The 16,775-nt window shown below is 41.6% G+C and overlaps 1 protein-coding gene across 3 annotated transcripts in view; it reads right to left on the reverse strand.

Moving 5' to 3' along the window:
* The window catches only part of slc38a4 (solute carrier family 38 member 4), a 30,176-nt gene continuing 13,401 nt past the window's right edge, over positions 1-16,775 (reverse strand). For all 3 annotated transcript variants that reach the window (XM_041029773.1, XM_041029771.1, XM_041029772.1), the window contains exons 3-16: positions 16,179-16,278; positions 15,069-15,184; positions 14,089-14,162; positions 13,381-13,473; positions 13,107-13,188; positions 12,932-13,014; positions 12,259-12,317; positions 11,858-12,118; positions 10,831-10,910; positions 10,492-10,592; positions 10,126-10,250; positions 4,566-4,710; positions 3,795-3,892; positions 1-3,623 (exon numbers count right to left, since the gene is read on the reverse strand). In XM_041029773.1, the coding sequence (XP_040885707.1) occupies positions 3,519-3,623; positions 3,795-3,892; positions 4,566-4,710; positions 10,126-10,250; positions 10,492-10,592; positions 10,831-10,910; positions 11,858-12,118; positions 12,259-12,317; positions 12,932-13,014; positions 13,107-13,188; positions 13,381-13,473; positions 14,089-14,162; positions 15,069-15,184; positions 16,179-16,278 (1,522 nt within the window). In that variant the 3' untranslated portion in view covers positions 1-3,518. The remainder of the gene's footprint in view (positions 3,624-3,794; positions 3,893-4,565; positions 4,711-10,125; positions 10,251-10,491; positions 10,593-10,830; positions 10,911-11,857; positions 12,119-12,258; positions 12,318-12,931; positions 13,015-13,106; positions 13,189-13,380; positions 13,474-14,088; positions 14,163-15,068; positions 15,185-16,178; positions 16,279-16,775) is intronic.

The following is a 16,775-nucleotide window of genomic DNA, read 5'->3' on the forward strand; positions in this document are numbered from 1 at the left end:
AGAGTGTGACAGATTTTCAAACTGAGAATAATCCATTATTGAACATTCATAGCGGGTACTGAATGGGCCATGTGGACCTTCGGACAAGAAGCCTGCCAACTTTATCAGACTGTTGAAAGCTTCAGTTCAAGTAACATCATGGAAATAACAGCTCACCAAAACTGGATCTGGAAAGTTTTTTTTTTTTTTGACAGCAGTGAGATACATTGTAAGCCACAGTAAGATAAGAACTGTGACCGATTGTGTACGATTGTCCTGGTAGAGCTTCAGAACTGGCAAACAAGGTTTCTTGTGCATTTTGTCATCCTGTCCTAGAGGTATACAGCTACACGTTAGCAACGCTGTATAGCTACACGTTCGCATACATGCAATTACGTGCCATTCAATAAATAACAGAAAAATCACAAGCTCTTATAACAAGTTATTAAGGTGTTCTGTCCTGTAGTGTGGGCACGAAATACTTCGGATGACCTCGTCTTGCTTCTGCCTTACAGCACTGTTTTTTGAAAAACACATTCAATATCGATACTGCTTAGTTGTAGCTTTAATTTCAACCCAGTGTGGCTCAGCAGGAGCCAATAATCTGCAGAAACTTGTTGCCTGGTTTCTGAGACTTCTGTGTTATGAAGTAGGCCGTTGATTATTTCATCCTGATATGACGAGTTAACATTAAAAAATTTAAATGGATATATAGAGACCAAATTTTCTACAAATATACAAGCTTCAAATAAAGGAAAAACTACTGTCATACAGCAAGAAAAAAAATGTCTAGTACAAGTTATATATATTTATATATATACTAAAACAAACACTGGATTGCAGAAGACTTGTAAGGCAGAATCCCCCAACAACCCGCTCACAGACAATGAGTGTCAGTGTACCATAAAATAAAGATTATTTACAGAGCATATAATATACAATTGTCCAAAAAGACCATGTTTGTAATCCAAAAACATGCACATAATACACTATTTCATTTGAAATATCTATTTGTTTCATGTACATAGATCCGCAAAGGATCTATAAATGTTGTCCACTTTGGCTGGATGTGTTCGTGACACGTAACAGCATCGGAGAACAAGCGAAATTTTGGGTAGTGATATTGTCAATGATTCCACCAAAAGCACCAGTACTAGAAGCCAATTATAATGAGAACAATCCAAAACGTATAAATAAAAAGAATTATCCTGTTACAATTTAACATTTGAGATGAAATACCTTACGTAATTTTAAACTGTGCATGATAATTTTGGGTGTGAGTGTACAACGGCAGAGTGAATACTATGATTATGTAACTACCTGATAATCAGTCCACTGAGTTTATTGACTGAATGCTGTCACGAAGTGACCTGTGTGCTCCGCTTCAAGTGCTAAAAAATATATTATCTGGAACAGTAAAACTAAACAAGCATGTTTTTTCCCCCACAAAGATTAACCTCAACCATTTAAAGACACAAATTTCAGACTTTGAGGGAGAGATTAAAGAAGAAGCACTGTTTCTTAGCTTAGTCTACTGTCTTGCACACACTGGTCACATCCTGTTACTATAGGTCTCAATACTGTAGCTAGCTCCAAAAAAAAAGCATCAAAGTGTGTGTCAATGTTTACGATGCAATTTCCAAATCACTTTGAAAAGAATACTTTGACATTTTGGGGGTAAAAAGATGTAGATAAGAAAGATATCACTCATGTATATATTGTAAATATGAAACTAGTGCCAGGAGACCGTTAGCTAAGCCTAGCGTCAAGACGGAAAGTTTGAGTTAACAGTTACCCTGACTCAGTGGTGTCAACATCCACCAGGCATCCAATATAAAGCTTAGTATCTGAAACTCAGTAACTGAAATACTGAATTAGTCAAATTGTGTGAAAACATTGTGTTGTGGCTTTATGGGAGTTACATAGCTGCTTTCCTGTGATTCCAGTTTTTGTACCAAGCTAACTGGCTGCTGAGTTTAATGTTTGTTTCATATTTATCATACAGACATGAGAGTGCTATCAGTCTTCTCATCTTCCTCTTAGTAAAGAAAAAAAATCCCAAAATATCAAACATTTTTAAGCTGAATATCATAAAGCGCTTTTAAAAATAAGGGCGTTCCTGCATTACATTTAAACAATATTTTGAGAGAATGAAGGTTTTCACTCAGTGGTGAGGATAGTATGGCACAAGTTGAAAATATTGTACTTAATTTTGGCATCTTGAGTTTATATACAGATTTTAAATTAACTCCAGTTTGGTTCTGTTGGTTGAATTTAATTCCTTTTTGATTTATCCAGTTGTATTTTTCTAAACTGCGCATTTTAAAATAGTTTTATACATATATCTTTTCCATGTCAGGCGCCTTGTAAAATTTTCCGGCAGGTGTATATAGCCTACTGTGTGTTGGAAATGATCATTCAGCTTCATAAAACCTGAATGAGGTCAAGTAAGATATTATGTACAACACAATTTTTTTTCAGTAGATACACTTAATTATGTACATTCATACTTTGCATGTTCAAAACCCTCTGTGACTGTAATACTGAAAGCATAGCCTCGCTTCGTGTACACAGCCAGGATGAAAACAGCCAGAAAGGAAGATCCTTGAGAGTCTGGAGCTGGGAAGCACTAGCATGAACCCGATCAACTAAAACTGTACGTGCATGCAGACTTTGGCAAAGCTTCTGATTGTTAACATGCAACACAGCAGCAAATTAAACCAAAACTTCCTGTATAAAAGCTCTACTTGATTGAATGAAGTCACAGATTATTCGTTGCTCAATTTGCTTCAGGTATTTTTCATGGGTAGATTTTGTAAAAACAGCTGTAAAACTGTTTCAATTTGCTTATATATGTGAGTGTGTGTTAGCTCTACTCACAAAGTAAAATTTAATGCTAGAAGTGCTCCTTGTTTAATGGAGGGTGACACACTCCACCTCCAAATGTCTCCTTCAAGTGTACAGAGGACTAAGGGACTTGCATTGTCTTTTCAGCCCTGCAAATTGCAGTTCCCAGATCTGCTTCAGATGAGGGCTACACACTGTTTGTTCATAGCTTGAAATAATATTTATGACGATGGTCATCATGATCATGATGCTGATGATGATGATAATTTCAGGCTGTCTTGGCGGCACGTTAAACCAGGGTCTGTTTCCCTCTCTCTGGGTTTTGATTCTCTCGTTTGTGTTGTGTCTCATCCAGAACTTTACAGCAACAAAAAAAAAAAAAAAGACATATATATATTTATATATATATATATAAGCTGAGCTAGAAAATTTCCCCCCAGTGATATTCCCTGGAGGAAAACATGAAGCTGTCTTAACCCAGTGCAGCACATCATGTCCTTACACTAAGGTTTTATGATTGATGTCTGAAATTTGATGAAGGGAAGGGAACCTCTGATGAACCATGTCCCCAGATGTAGGACCAGCTGAAACAGTGGGACAAGAGACTTAGCGGGGTGGTGGTGGTGGTGGTAGGGTGGGGCTGGTGATAGGGGTTTGCTGCACTCTTTTCATGTGAATCTGAGGAGGGGAGCTTAGTGACCACTGCTGGAGCCAGGGGGGTTGTGAACCCAGTCGAGGACGATGAGTGACAAGCTGCCAATCATGAAGACAATTCCCACAATGAGGAAAATGGCCGCCTGAAGAGAGAGAGAGACAGAAGAGGGATTAAATGTGGTTCGATGTATGATGACGCACAGCAGGGGTCTATTGAAATTTCGGAGGAGTCACATTTTGAGGGGGATAGAGTGAGAAAAATGATACAGTGAGAAAGCTGTTCAGTGTGTACGTGTGTGTTCCTGCACACTTACCCCGATCTTCTGCGGGGAGCGGAGTGGCACTGATTTTACCAGTCGGAGGTAAAAGGCAGCAGGTAGGATGAAGATCAGCATGGTGGCTGCAGAAGAACCTGTAACAAAAACCAGTAGGAATAAAACGTTAGACAGTGGTAAAAACCTAAATATAGTCTAAAAAAGCCTAAACAGACAAAATCCCACAATAAATACCAGTAACTGTACTGCATCTTGTATGTATTGTGTAGTGATGTTGCAAACATGGGCATATCTCACAGTGTGTGAATGGAGTAATTTCCTGCTATGAGTTCACTAATATATTAGGACTTTGTTTCACCTGGTGTGAACATGATGACAGGATGAGCTGTTATTTATTTCCCTTTTTCATTTCTGAGGTATAGTTTTGTAGCCTGAACGTTAAGGTTACTTCCCGATATATTAATGCTTTCTGTCTTTGTGTGTATTGGCAGTAATATTGAGAGTATTTAGACCCGGTGGTCACAAACAGCTCACGCGACTGCACAGCTGACACAACCCAACACTTTAAGCTTCTGTACTTCCAGCGTCTTTATCTAATAAAACAGCCCCTGAACTGAAGGTGCTAATCAGGCCTTGTCTGCCTCGCTCCCTGTTAACTCATATTCCTCCGCATGGTTTCTATGGGTTTCCATGGTTGCCGTTTTTATTCTCTGTAAACCAAATCTTTCGCACCAAATAATTAATGTCAAAAGGTGAACATGTTATCAACGCCGTTTCCTGTTTGTAAAAGTGTTCGGTGCCAGGACTCACCGATGAAGCCGAAGATGTCTCTGATGGTAGGGACGAAGATGACCAGCATGTTGTTGAAGGCCAGGATTGCGGCGGCGATCAGCATGTGGCGAGTCCAGCTGAATTCTCGACCGCTGAACAACAACGTGGTGATGGAGGAGCGGATCTGGGAAAAACACCAAGAATTGACATTTAAGCCTTTGGGCTTGATTAAATAGCATCAGACAAATCAGTTTAGTAATATTATAACAACGTTATATAAAGTTCACTATAATCTGACTCACAACAGGGAATTGTGTAACAACAGAAGAATCAGTTTGGTTTAATATATACTAATGTTGCACTCAATTCCAGCACTTAATTCAACAGACTTCACTCTGGAGTATAGTGAAACACGTGGCACTGCTTTGTGTACACGCTGTTGGTCTAAGAAACAAATCACTCACACCAACAACGGTCTAGTCTGCATGTCTACCGGCCCAGGCCCGAAGCTGATTCCCACACTTGGCCACTTACTGAAGTGTGTCAAGTACTATGAGGCTAGTGTGTGTGTGTGTTTGTGAGGCTCTGTGTTTGTGTGTGTATGTGAGGGGAAACAGAGAGAACCAGGAGATCCCAGCTAAGACGCACTGTGCTGCTGAGCCACAGACAGCCTGTTCAAGCCTCCAGTGGGTGAAAGGTTGAGTGAAACCTGAGGCACCGACAGCTCGCAGGCCACAGGGGGAAAGGTTACAAGGGGCGGTGCTTAAGGTGCTCATTCAAAAAGGCAAGGGATTATCTCCTGCAGTGCAATGGGACCATGGGATTGCATCAGCCGGTAGTGAGAGATGGGCGGACTCGCCTGCAGGGGGGAGGGAGGTGTGTTTTTACACTAAGCTGCTATGGTCACTTCCCCTTTTTTTTAATTCCGTACTCTTTTAAATATAAGTCCTATATTAAGATAGATGAGGTCCACGAGTTGCCATGACAACACATTTAATTACAGCAGTGGCAGACACTTTAAATAGTATGTGGAGAATGATATACAAGATGCAAGAAGAGTTTCAGAGAAGGTAGCGTCTTTATTTAGTTTACTTGAAAAGGACAAGGTATGTGCAATCTTTTCCTTTTTAAGAGCCACTGCTGGCAGAACACCACATACCCTCTTTGTATCCTTTCAAGTCTGACTTAAGTACAAGATTTATATCCAGTTAGCATGGCACGGCGGAAAAAAAAAAATCACATTAACTGGATTTTCTGCGCTGTCAGATTGAACCAAGTGACCTCCATCACGACTGTACGGAGGCACCGGGATGACGCCTGCCCTTTAATGTCCACTGCCAGAAAAGTGTCACCACTTTGGCCAAAACTCGTTTCATGTGGGAGATAATGACAATAATTTAAGTGCATCTCTTCTGAAATTCAACAAGAAAGCCCTCACTGTCCTGCCCTCTCCCTCCCACTCACTGTTGCATAATTAGGCCAAAAACTAGAGCCTGGATGCGGCATTTCTCTCCAAGGCTCCAAACTACTCAGCACCTGGCTGTTACCTGGCGCAAAGCCTTTGGAGTTCACCGTGTGATATTTGCACACTTTCTAAAAACAGACACACAGAGTAGAGTGGATGGACTAGTTATAGGCAGCAGAATCTGGGATCAGCCAGTTAACAAATAAACAAGGACTTAGATCTTAGCTATGTCAACTGGTCCTGCAAAAAATGTTTTCAAGCTAGAACCCGATGAAACCAAACCATGTGTGCTGAGCCTTTTTACTGCAAACAGCCGTTGTGTTTTATTTATTAAAGTCAAAAGTTGTGCAAGTACATTCAACACTAGAGACAAAGTGGCAGACACTGTCAGAGCTGTTAAAAGTGAGGGTAGCACTTTGTACAGATGCGTAGTGTGAACTGAAACTACATGAAGCAGGGTAAAAGTCCCTTTTCAAGTAAAAATATGAGCAGGAAAGCTGTATGGGGGTGTTTTGACTACATGAGCACTGAGCCATTACTTGAAACTGGGCTTTTTCGACAGGAAAAAAAAACAAAAACAGTTTAACAGACCCTGTTCCACTATGTCCAAGACAAAAGCTTTGCAGCATTTCAGTCCCACAACTTCACGACTAGTAGAAAAACCACTTTTTGAAACCTATCAAACATCTCTCTGTTGCGACGAAGAGCTGATTTTAGCTGATGTGTTGGACTTTTTATAATATAGTAAAACAGAAACCGTGATCCCACAACAGTTAGAAATCACACTCAAAGCTAATAAAACACAATTTTACAAGTTCAACAAACAGATATGACACAGCAGTAAAGGTATAAACTTTTATCGCGGTGTTTGAACTGGTGATTATGTAGTCACAGTGTGTTATTGTTCTGGATAAGAAAACCATATTTAAACAATTTTAAATTTAATAGAAATACAATCATAGCAGACAAATGAAAAAGTCCTGCCACTGACTGGGCAGAAGATGTACTGCAGCTGAGCTCACTGCAAATATTCCTCATTCCTGAAAAGTTATTTATTATTTAGCAAAGCAAAAGCAGATTTTAAAACTAGTATAACACAAAGAAAGGTCTGGATTAAGACAGAAATTTTACTACATGGCGGAAACACATAAGGGTGATGTTGGTGCTGTTATTCAGCTCATTTGCAGCCTTCTCCCATGGTTTCAAGCTCGGAGCCTGAGAACTGGGGCACGTTTGACTCCACATAAAGCCCTTTCATTATGTACTGGATCCTGCCAAAGCCCTGTGTGATCTGGCCTCTGTTAGGATCTATCCTTCACGTGACTGCACACCCACACACACATATACACCTCCACACCTAAAAACGTGTGCTCAAAAGCACACTCCCACACACATTCCGTCTCTTCTCTCGTATAGTACTTCCCCACTGGAGCCAAGGACAGTCACAGACAAAGCCAATGTTAATCTCTAGCTGAGGGTCGGCAGCATTCTCCTGCAAAATGAAGGTCAGGAGGATTCGAGGCAAGATTCTCAAATGTCAGAAGGCAACTTGGCAGAGTGATGGTGGGACTAAGTCGTCCTTTTGATCTGATGCCTCACATGTATCCAAGAGCATCAATCTTATGTCGCTGCAACGAAATAACGATGGCCAGTTAATGAAGCTCTGCACAAATGCACATTTCTAAATCAGAAAATCAGGTGCAGATCAGCTTTTTTCCCAATTCACAAACAGCATCAGCTAAGTCTGCCATTTCATTTACTGTTACTGCCATTTACATTACTGTTTCTCAGTAACTAGTGCTTATCAACAAAACACATATGAAAATCAGGATGACTCATGCCTTTTCACAGGTGTCTATGCAGGTATATACATGCCAAAACCAGTTTTACTTGAACAAAATGAATTTGTTTGACATGTTTAAAAGCTGATTAAGGAGCCGTGAGCACAAAGGTTTGTGTTGCGTTTGGCTGCCGTAGAATTTGAACCTTCAATCATGGTTGAGTTGCTGCCTTGCTCTTTTCACTAAGCTATGCATCAACACAACTGGATTGCCATATCACATATCAGGCTTATGTTCTGTCCTGAACAAATTTTTATCTCCTTTGTTCTCATAGTCCTCCCCGCTCTCATTCTCACTACCTGTTTTACAGGCTTATCCTTCTCTATTTCATTCACAATTCACAATGTAAAATGTTTTTATTGTGAGTGTAATTTAAATTCAGAGGCTTGAGCTGGAGTCAGACATTTCATCCTTCAGAGTTTTACGCAGTGATTACACTGCTGGAGAACAAAAAAACTACTTCTGTGCCAGACAACATGAATGAAAACCCACAAACGACTCTAATTGCACGTTTGCAGTTGACCAGACAAGACGTGATCACAAATCACCAGGATGTCAGTTTGCAGTTTTGACTCGATAATCCGAAGTATCATGTGAATGAAAACCACCAGTGTGGCTGCCACCAGACTAAATTTAGGCATTAAAATTAAAGGGACATAACTCAGTGGAGTCACACACTTCACCCTCGTACAATATTCCCTGGAGGGACTTGGGTCGTGATGGTGAGCCAATCATTTGATTCTTCTCACTATCTTTGATGCAGGTCCAGATTCCTAAACATTATCTATCATTAGAACAACACATTTAGGACTGTGTGACCCTGCCAGAGGTTTGTGTTTGCACCCCCCCCATCTCGGCGGCTCCGCCTCTCTATCTCCCTGAAGGTAGCGGTCAGGGTGAGGGTTTTTCCACTGTCCTCTCTGAGGCTGTAAACTTCCACTGCAGAGAGAGGGGGATCCTCTCTCACATTCTCTGCGACAGAAAAAACAGCAGTGTCTGCTAAAGGAGGGGGCTCTGTGTGCATGTGAAAGTGTTTGAGTGTGTGTGTGTGCGTTAGTCAGCGGTGTGGGTTGAGAATAGGACCATCATGTCTGAGAACGCATCAGCATCACCTACATGGCTAAAATGTAATAAAATGTATTGATGCCTGAATGTTTGTGTATAATAGTACAGACAAGTGTGCAAGGTCATATTGTGGAACTGTGTATAAGCGTGTGTGTGTGTGTGCTATGTCTCACTGTGTTATCAGGATATACAGTCATTGCTGCATCATTCTCTTGTCAGCACTTTCCTGACAGAATAGCCACAGAGCTGCTGCCCTCTGGTGGCAGCCTACTGTAACTACAACTACTTCAAGATAAAAGCCAAGAGTAAGCAGCTGCATGTCTTACCATTTAACTGTTTGTGAGGGGAGTGCGTGAGTGAGTGTGTGTGCGCACGGAAGCTAAAATGGGACGTGAAACTTCCTGTGGCCAGCAGCCAATTTTGTTCTCCTTGTGTCAGATAAGGGCCAAGCTAAAATTAGCCCATGACCATATATGAGGAGGGAAGGAAGAATGTGTGTGTACATATGTGTAAATGAATGTGACTGAGATGACGGGTTTTGGTAACTGGCCATCACAGCCAGACTAATCTTTGGCCCCATCTTGTAAGAAAATGTGAAAACAGACACAGAAAGTAAGACAGGCGTCACAGCTGAGGCCTAGAGTCGTGTGTGTGTGTTGGTGTAATTAAGAGGTGTGGCCGTTTACGACCTCAGCCTGTGTGTTTTGGGATATTTAGATGACGACACAAGGAAAGTGCCAAACTGAACAGTGTGTTCTTTTTCACCAAACTGCCCAGAAAGAACAGCTGCACCCAGAAAATGGCAAAAAAAAAAGTCTGCACCAAACACAAAACACGGTCTGTGTGCAGAGTGACACCGAGTGGCAGCAGCGTTTGACTGAATGAATGGAAATGGTTTTTGTAAGTAGCTGTTTGGCGCGGGGTAGAAGGCAGAGGCCAAATATTTAAAATTACAAGGGCGGTGTATGTTTGTGTGTTTCTGAGGAACGTGTTTGACGTAAATCAAATTATATCGGTGCTTAAACAAGGCTCCATTTAATTACACTGAGGGGGATGAGAGCAGAAAAAGAACGAACAGGCCCCTGCCCGTGATGTTTTACAACAGGGAAACATTTTCTGCTTCCCAAACTTAACTACTGCTGGCTGTGCCTCCTTCTCATCCCTGGAGGAGAAACATTTCAACAGACAACAGAGACAGACTGCGTGTGTTTATGTGTGATGTACTTACAGGGAAGAGCACGATGGGGACAGTCAGAGTGACGGCAGTGAGAACAGCCAAACGCACCAGCAGCAGCATGGTGTCGAACTTATAAACCTTAGTGAAGGTGTGGAGCAGCTCTGCTTCCACATTATCTGTGTTGGAGGAGAAACAAAAACAAAACACACAACGCTGAACACACTGGTGTTGGAGACGAGTACATTAACTCATACTGTACTTGTTACTCCATTACATTTATCTGGCATTTGTTAGTGTTGAGCCACTTTGGGTGTGGTTTTCTACCCATGGGTACTCGGTAAAGTTAAGCTGGTGCTATGCTGACCAACACAAGGTCGAGTGTTTGCTGTCACCACTTGTGTGTATCTTCGCTCTTACCATAAAAGGTGAGGTAGCCAAACAGCGCAGAGAGCATGTACATGACGAGCATGGCCAAGATGGACAGGTTGGAAACGTTTTGCATCTTCTTCCTGCTGCGACTGGAGAAACAACACACAGACACACGGACACATGGGTGACCAGGACATTAAACAATAAACGCTACTGCGTTTACCATTCAACTCCATGTACTGAAATGGAGGCACTAGTGTTCAAAGACAGATATGTCCAAGCCCTGGCACATGAACGACCCTCTGCCTGGCTCGATAGTGAGAAAATGGTTTTCATCAGGGTGAACTGACCCTTAAAAGTTTGCTTTAGGAGGAGAAGAGCACTTACTCTTTCAGCTCACTGTAGATAGGCAGGACTTCAGGGTGGCAGACAAAGGCAAAGGCCAGGATCGGCACAGTGTATGCTGTCTGTGGAGAAAAACACAGAAATGCACAGAAACAATTCAGACACTCTCACTGAATTAGGCAGGAAAAGACAATCATTCAGCAATTCATTTAAATCAAGCTACACAAAGCCATGTAATTATATGTTTTTTAAATGATAACATTATATCAGTGCTGTGCCTCCAAGGCTATAGAAAAAAGACAAAAACCCTTTCTTTAACATCTAAGAGTTCTGACACACAAGAGAGGTGGACATGAAACGTTTTGGCTTATTGTGGTCGGCCGTCAGCCACAGTTTTAACTCCACCTCTGTTGGTTAGGGTTGTAACTTGTTTGCTTGTTGGTTTTACAACTGTCACACACGCCATTCCAGAAACAATTATTTAAATTGCAGTTTTTTTTTTATTATCCAACTATTTCTTTTGCTCATCCATAATCAAAGGACCAAATTCTGAAAAAAAGACATAGGCACATCTACTGCAACCACAGAAGGTGAAATGACTGCTTCCCCTCCTCAACACTGTGGAACTCAAAACCTCTAGGAATCAAATTAACCTTAACTGCCACTGCGTCCCAGAGTCAGCATAAAGCTGTGTGTCATATTCTTATCCTGATTTATGATCGTACAGGCCTGCACAAATCCTTTTACACACAAAAGCTCAAACACACCCTAAAAAGCCCCACCTTTACCAAACGTGTCTATGCAAATACTTGACATTCTGTTTCTATTGGATGTGTAGGTTGTAAAATGCATTCCTGTGTGTAAGCCGACATTCTTGTATTGTTTTGTTCAAATATGGTACATTCACAGGGGTGAATGTTGCATCTCTGTTCTCTTAGCAATGGCATTATCTTTAATTTTGTACTTGTCTTGTGGTCACTTTTTATGTGGTAAACTGAGCCAGAGGGGGAACATTTGTTCCAGCATTACAGCCTGACCTGTAGGCCACCACCCACCAGCCCCACTGTACCTGTGAGTTGAAGACAAAGTATTTGGGTGTGCACATCTCCTCATCGTCAGGGTGCGGCTCAAAGTGGACGCCGGTGGAGTGGTGGGCGTCGTGGCTGCCCAGGACCGCCGGCGAAACGTCGGCTCGGGAGAAATCCATTTGTGCTGAGTGGTTTTGTAGCGTGTACAACCCTGGCATATCCGAGGCGTTCATACTGAGGTTAGACGAGTGGTGGTAGAAGAAAGGAAGAGGGCAGGGCAGCTGGGTCTTTTTGTAGATTATCTGGAAAATAACACCGTCAAGTTACATGACCCGATTTGTTGTTCATATAAAAATGTGTGTTTGTGTCAAATGCCTGGTGCGTCATTGCAGTAGCTGTAAGATGTGGCAAGATTTCCATACTACTAAGAGGCTGAACTTACCACACCCAGGAAGAAGACCATGCAGGAAAGGGAAAAACCACTGGTGTAGCCCAGGTAGCCTGAAGAGAAGAAAACATCAGTGACTGAAACAGTAAAAAAAAAACACTTACTGCAGTAGTGACACTGCACTCTGCTACTCTTCCTCTGATCTTTCTAGCTGTCAACTCAGCTGTCTATTTTAGAATATGGGTCACGTCCCATTCTCGGCTGTAACCCCCCTATCCACACGTCGACTAACTAAAATCAGACATGAGCAGAATTGAGCTGCGGAGTGCATGAAGAATTTTCTTGTGAACTCCCAAAATCATAATTTCTTTTGTGCTTTATTGAATTAAAATCAGTGGATCCTATTTGCTTATTTATGTTCAGTTGTCTTAATTACATAATCTGGTCAGTGGGCAGCCTCTTGGAGCTGAGCTGACTACAGGCTTAATAGCAGTGTTATGTTACTGTAACTCCTAATCGCCAGAGCTGACTAAGGGCTCGACTAGAGTTACATTACTTCTGGTTTTAGTGGAGCTGATGACAGACAGCTGTAAAAGCCTGAAAGCACTAAGAAACTTGGCTTCAGGCAGTAGGAAGTGAACAGTAGATCCTCTCAGGAGTCAGTATGGGTTTGCAATATTAGAAGTACTGTGAGTAGTGTAGAGAAATAACACACACAAAACCTTACCTAGATTTTTAAGGAGAGACAAAGGCAGAATGATTCCGATGGACACAAACACCACCAGGTAGTTTCCGTTCAGGTACCACTCACTGCAAACAAAGCCCACAGGTTCAAATCAGAGGAGATGGCATATGTGCTTTAGACCTACTACAGCTGCATCTTCAAAAGCACACAAACTCACCCAGAGTTTTCTTCTAAAGCCAAGAAGGCTCGGATCACTTCAGGCAGCTCATACTTCACAATGAACAGGTAGCTGGACATGGCTGCAGGAGGACAACAAGGAAAATGCTGAAGATTCTCACACATTTAACACTCACTGAATGAACGACTAACCCTGATGATTAATTAATCACTAACCCTCTATGCTGTTTGTTCATAAAGAATGCATATTTTTTTATTATTTCCTTTACTTGGTCTTTTATCTGTACACATGAATACACTGATTTCCCGTCTACCTCCAATGTTTTGCATGATTATCGATCCGAATGCAGCCATTTTCCCGGGCCAGCCGAATGCTCTCTCCCCCAGCTTTTCGTAGATGAGGGATCCTGCCAAAGTGGACAAGTTTATGGAGAATTAGCTATGGAATACATTTCAGGCTTCACAACAAAAGCAAAGACAAAGAGCTAACTAGACAGAACACATACAGTTCATGTTTCCTTGCCTTCTGTAATACCCACAGAGAAGGGTGTGAACCTTTTGTACTCAGTACATAAACTTAAACTTCATACCTTGAAGACTTACTTTTACAGAACCTGTGTTATATAGAGTCTACTGAGACTACTGCCTCGTTTACTGTTTTTCCATATTTCTCAGAGTGACCACCAGGTGGTTGCACCAGTACAGAAATATAGTTGTGCCAATATTGTTCTAGGTCAGTGGTTCCAATTCTTTTATTTTGTCTGTGACCCCTTAATATGAAGCAGTATCTCCCTATGACCCCTTTTCACAGGTTGAATGTCTGTAAGTTGAGAAATTCAGTCAAAGAGTGATTTTCTCCTCTAGGGTTATTACATTTGAATATTAGAGGTAAAACTGTGAACTTGCATTTCACAAAAAAAAAAAGCACAGATTGGATAAAAGGATGATGGTTTGGTGCAGGATTCATCTTAGACCATTGCAGTTTGAGCTTGTATGAGCTTGAAGTAAAGTGAAATACCGACCTCCTTCTTTTGCTGTCACAAGGAGAAGATGTACAGAATACAAGGAGAGGATGGCCACAGCGATGAGAAGGACTCTGCAAAGAGAAGGAAAGCAAAGGTCAGCGCTGAGAGCCAGAGAGAGCGACACATCACAGTCACAGAGATACCAAAACACTTTGTGCATGAGGTCAGCTTTGGTATTTTTAATATAGGTAATGGGGAGTGAAAAAAGCAGGAGAAAGAGAAGAGAGAAATTTCTAGTCCATGTTAGTTTCAGTCCTGGCAGGTGGGCACTATTTTTATTTTTCTTTCCCCTTTGAAGTAAAGAGCATCAAAATAGCTGTGACATACTGCAGCTGCTCAGGTGTTGGGGGTGGCTCGCCTCGGGGGACGCTGTGTGCTTTCAGTATGACTTTAACATGGTTCTAGCATGACCAGTGCAGCGCAACGTCAATGCTACGTCAACCCATCCATCTGCTGCATTCCTCAGATGGCTTACTGTCTGTCAAGCAGGGTGATACTGAAAGTACAGGGGCAGAGCGTTAATTATTATTATTATTATTAGTGAAGAAGTGACACCTTCTCTGTTTTAGCTGTCTTTCTCCCTGTAACGTTGCCAGCTCACGAGGTGGCCACGCAGCAGGGGCATGGATGGTGGACAGAGAGGGTAGGACCGAGAGGTGTAAAGTGACAGCGGGGTGTCCGATGTTGGAAGTCACCCATGAATGCTGATAATGCACATGCACGGGATGGACTAAGCTGGGAGAAATATGGCAGAGGAACTGAGGGCACGGGGTATTCCAGTTCAAATATCTGTGCTCTATTTTCCAGGTGCTAATGTGATTATTAAAACCCTTGAGAAATAAATCAAACCTTATTTCTGAATTACGTGAAATGGAAAGATTAAAATTATACCAGCATTTACTCTTCAGGGTAATCAAAGGATTTCCTTTATTGCTATCTGTCTGACGTGTCATTCTATTTCCTGACATAATACTTACGTAAAGAGAACAATGCCAGTGTTTGCCATGGCGAAGGATAGGCCCAGGATGCCGCTGCCCATGATGGCGTTGCTCAAGTTGAAGACAGACATCCCGAAGGAGGCATGGCCAGGATGCTGTTCAGACAGAAAAGAAAGAGGGAAGAGAAATCTGTATGAGGAAAACAGGTGAACCGTGCTGAAATAGCATTCCGCCTTAGAAATAAAAATCAGTCTCACATATTTGATGACATTTAAAATTGGAATCGGTAACGCCATCGTCTAAAACATTTCCCTGCATTGCAACAAGAAACAGAGCAAACATCTGGCAGTGTGCAGCAAACCACACGAGGCTTAAATGCCATAAGGACCCACAAGCTGTAATTCAAGGAAAAATTACACCCTCATGTTCTCCTACGCTGTTAGATACCAATTGTTTAGTGCGTTTCCAGTAGTTATTAAGTTTTATTGACAGGACCCATTCTCGCTCAACTTCTGCTCCAGATCATAACTTCCAACATTTCCCAGAATGCCAGAATTCCCCTGACAGAGTATAAAGCCAGCTTTTGATGCTGAAACCAAAATCTGCCACAGTCAAACTACTTTCAGAGCTGTGGCTTGCTTGATTACATGGACACCTGAATGAATGGAGTATGAGAAGAAATATGACCAATGTGATAAATTGATAAAAAGATGTTTTTCCAAACAGGATTTTTTTTTAACACAGAGAAAAAGGTGTTTGGTTCTTTTGCCTGTGAGCATTAACAGTGCTGTCACTGCTTCTGTCAGCAGGGCCAAAGTAGATGTAATGACAGTGGCGAACAGCCTCAAAGGAACTGCATATGGAACACAGATATTTCTAGGATGCTTCTTTCAGATACTTAAACCCTTGTCTTGCACAAATTGCTTTTTGTTAAACAAGCTTGCTGATTTTCTCTGGTTATCAACCACCTGCTTTCAAATTAAAAGAACGGAAAGCTGCCTCAGTGAATCAGTTGCAGATTGCCTACATTTGTTTTTGTGTTTATTTTACTCATCATTTGCTTTTAAAATCTGCAGATTTGTGTGTTAGGATAAACTCTTTACTCTGACACACGGCTACATTAACGCTGTGACTTGTGAATCCTCTTACGTATTCCTCATGGTATTCCTCATATTCCTTTTTCTTCTTCATCATCCCATTTGACAGGAACTTCTGGCTTTCTGCATCATCATTATCATCCATAAACTGGCTGCAAGGAGCAAGAAACAAAAAACATTAGCATTGGCATATGCACACACAGTAGGCAGCCCACTTTATTTACAGTGTGTTTATCAGCGCTGTTACATTTTGTGACACAGAATGTAAATATCTCAGCAGTCCTCTCGCTATCAGCTGCAGTCTCTGTTTTGTTTAAACAGAAGATGTCAGGTGATGTGACGCAAACAGATTTGATTGGCTGGTCTGTCTGCGTTGGTTATTTGAGGTCAGCCGGGTGTGCTGACTTTCTTAGAGAGTGTAAAAAAAAGAGTAACACCTCACAAAAATGTCATTTACATGAACAACAAAAACCAGCTTACTGGGAGAAGTCAGGCAGGAATTTGGAGAATGTGTTTACATGCAATGCAGTAATTTGGTTACAGTAAAACCAAGAGAGTAATCAAATTTGTTTTATAGACTTGCTGAGAAATCAGGTGTCTGCTGCAGACATCTAGATGGAATAAAAGAGTTTCTCTTAACCTCTTAGAC

Source organism: Toxotes jaculatrix, chromosome 22 (assembly GCF_017976425.1).
Source record: "Toxotes jaculatrix isolate fToxJac2 chromosome 22, fToxJac2.pri, whole genome shotgun sequence".
Lineage (NCBI taxonomy): Eukaryota > Metazoa > Chordata > Actinopteri > Toxotidae > Toxotes > Toxotes jaculatrix.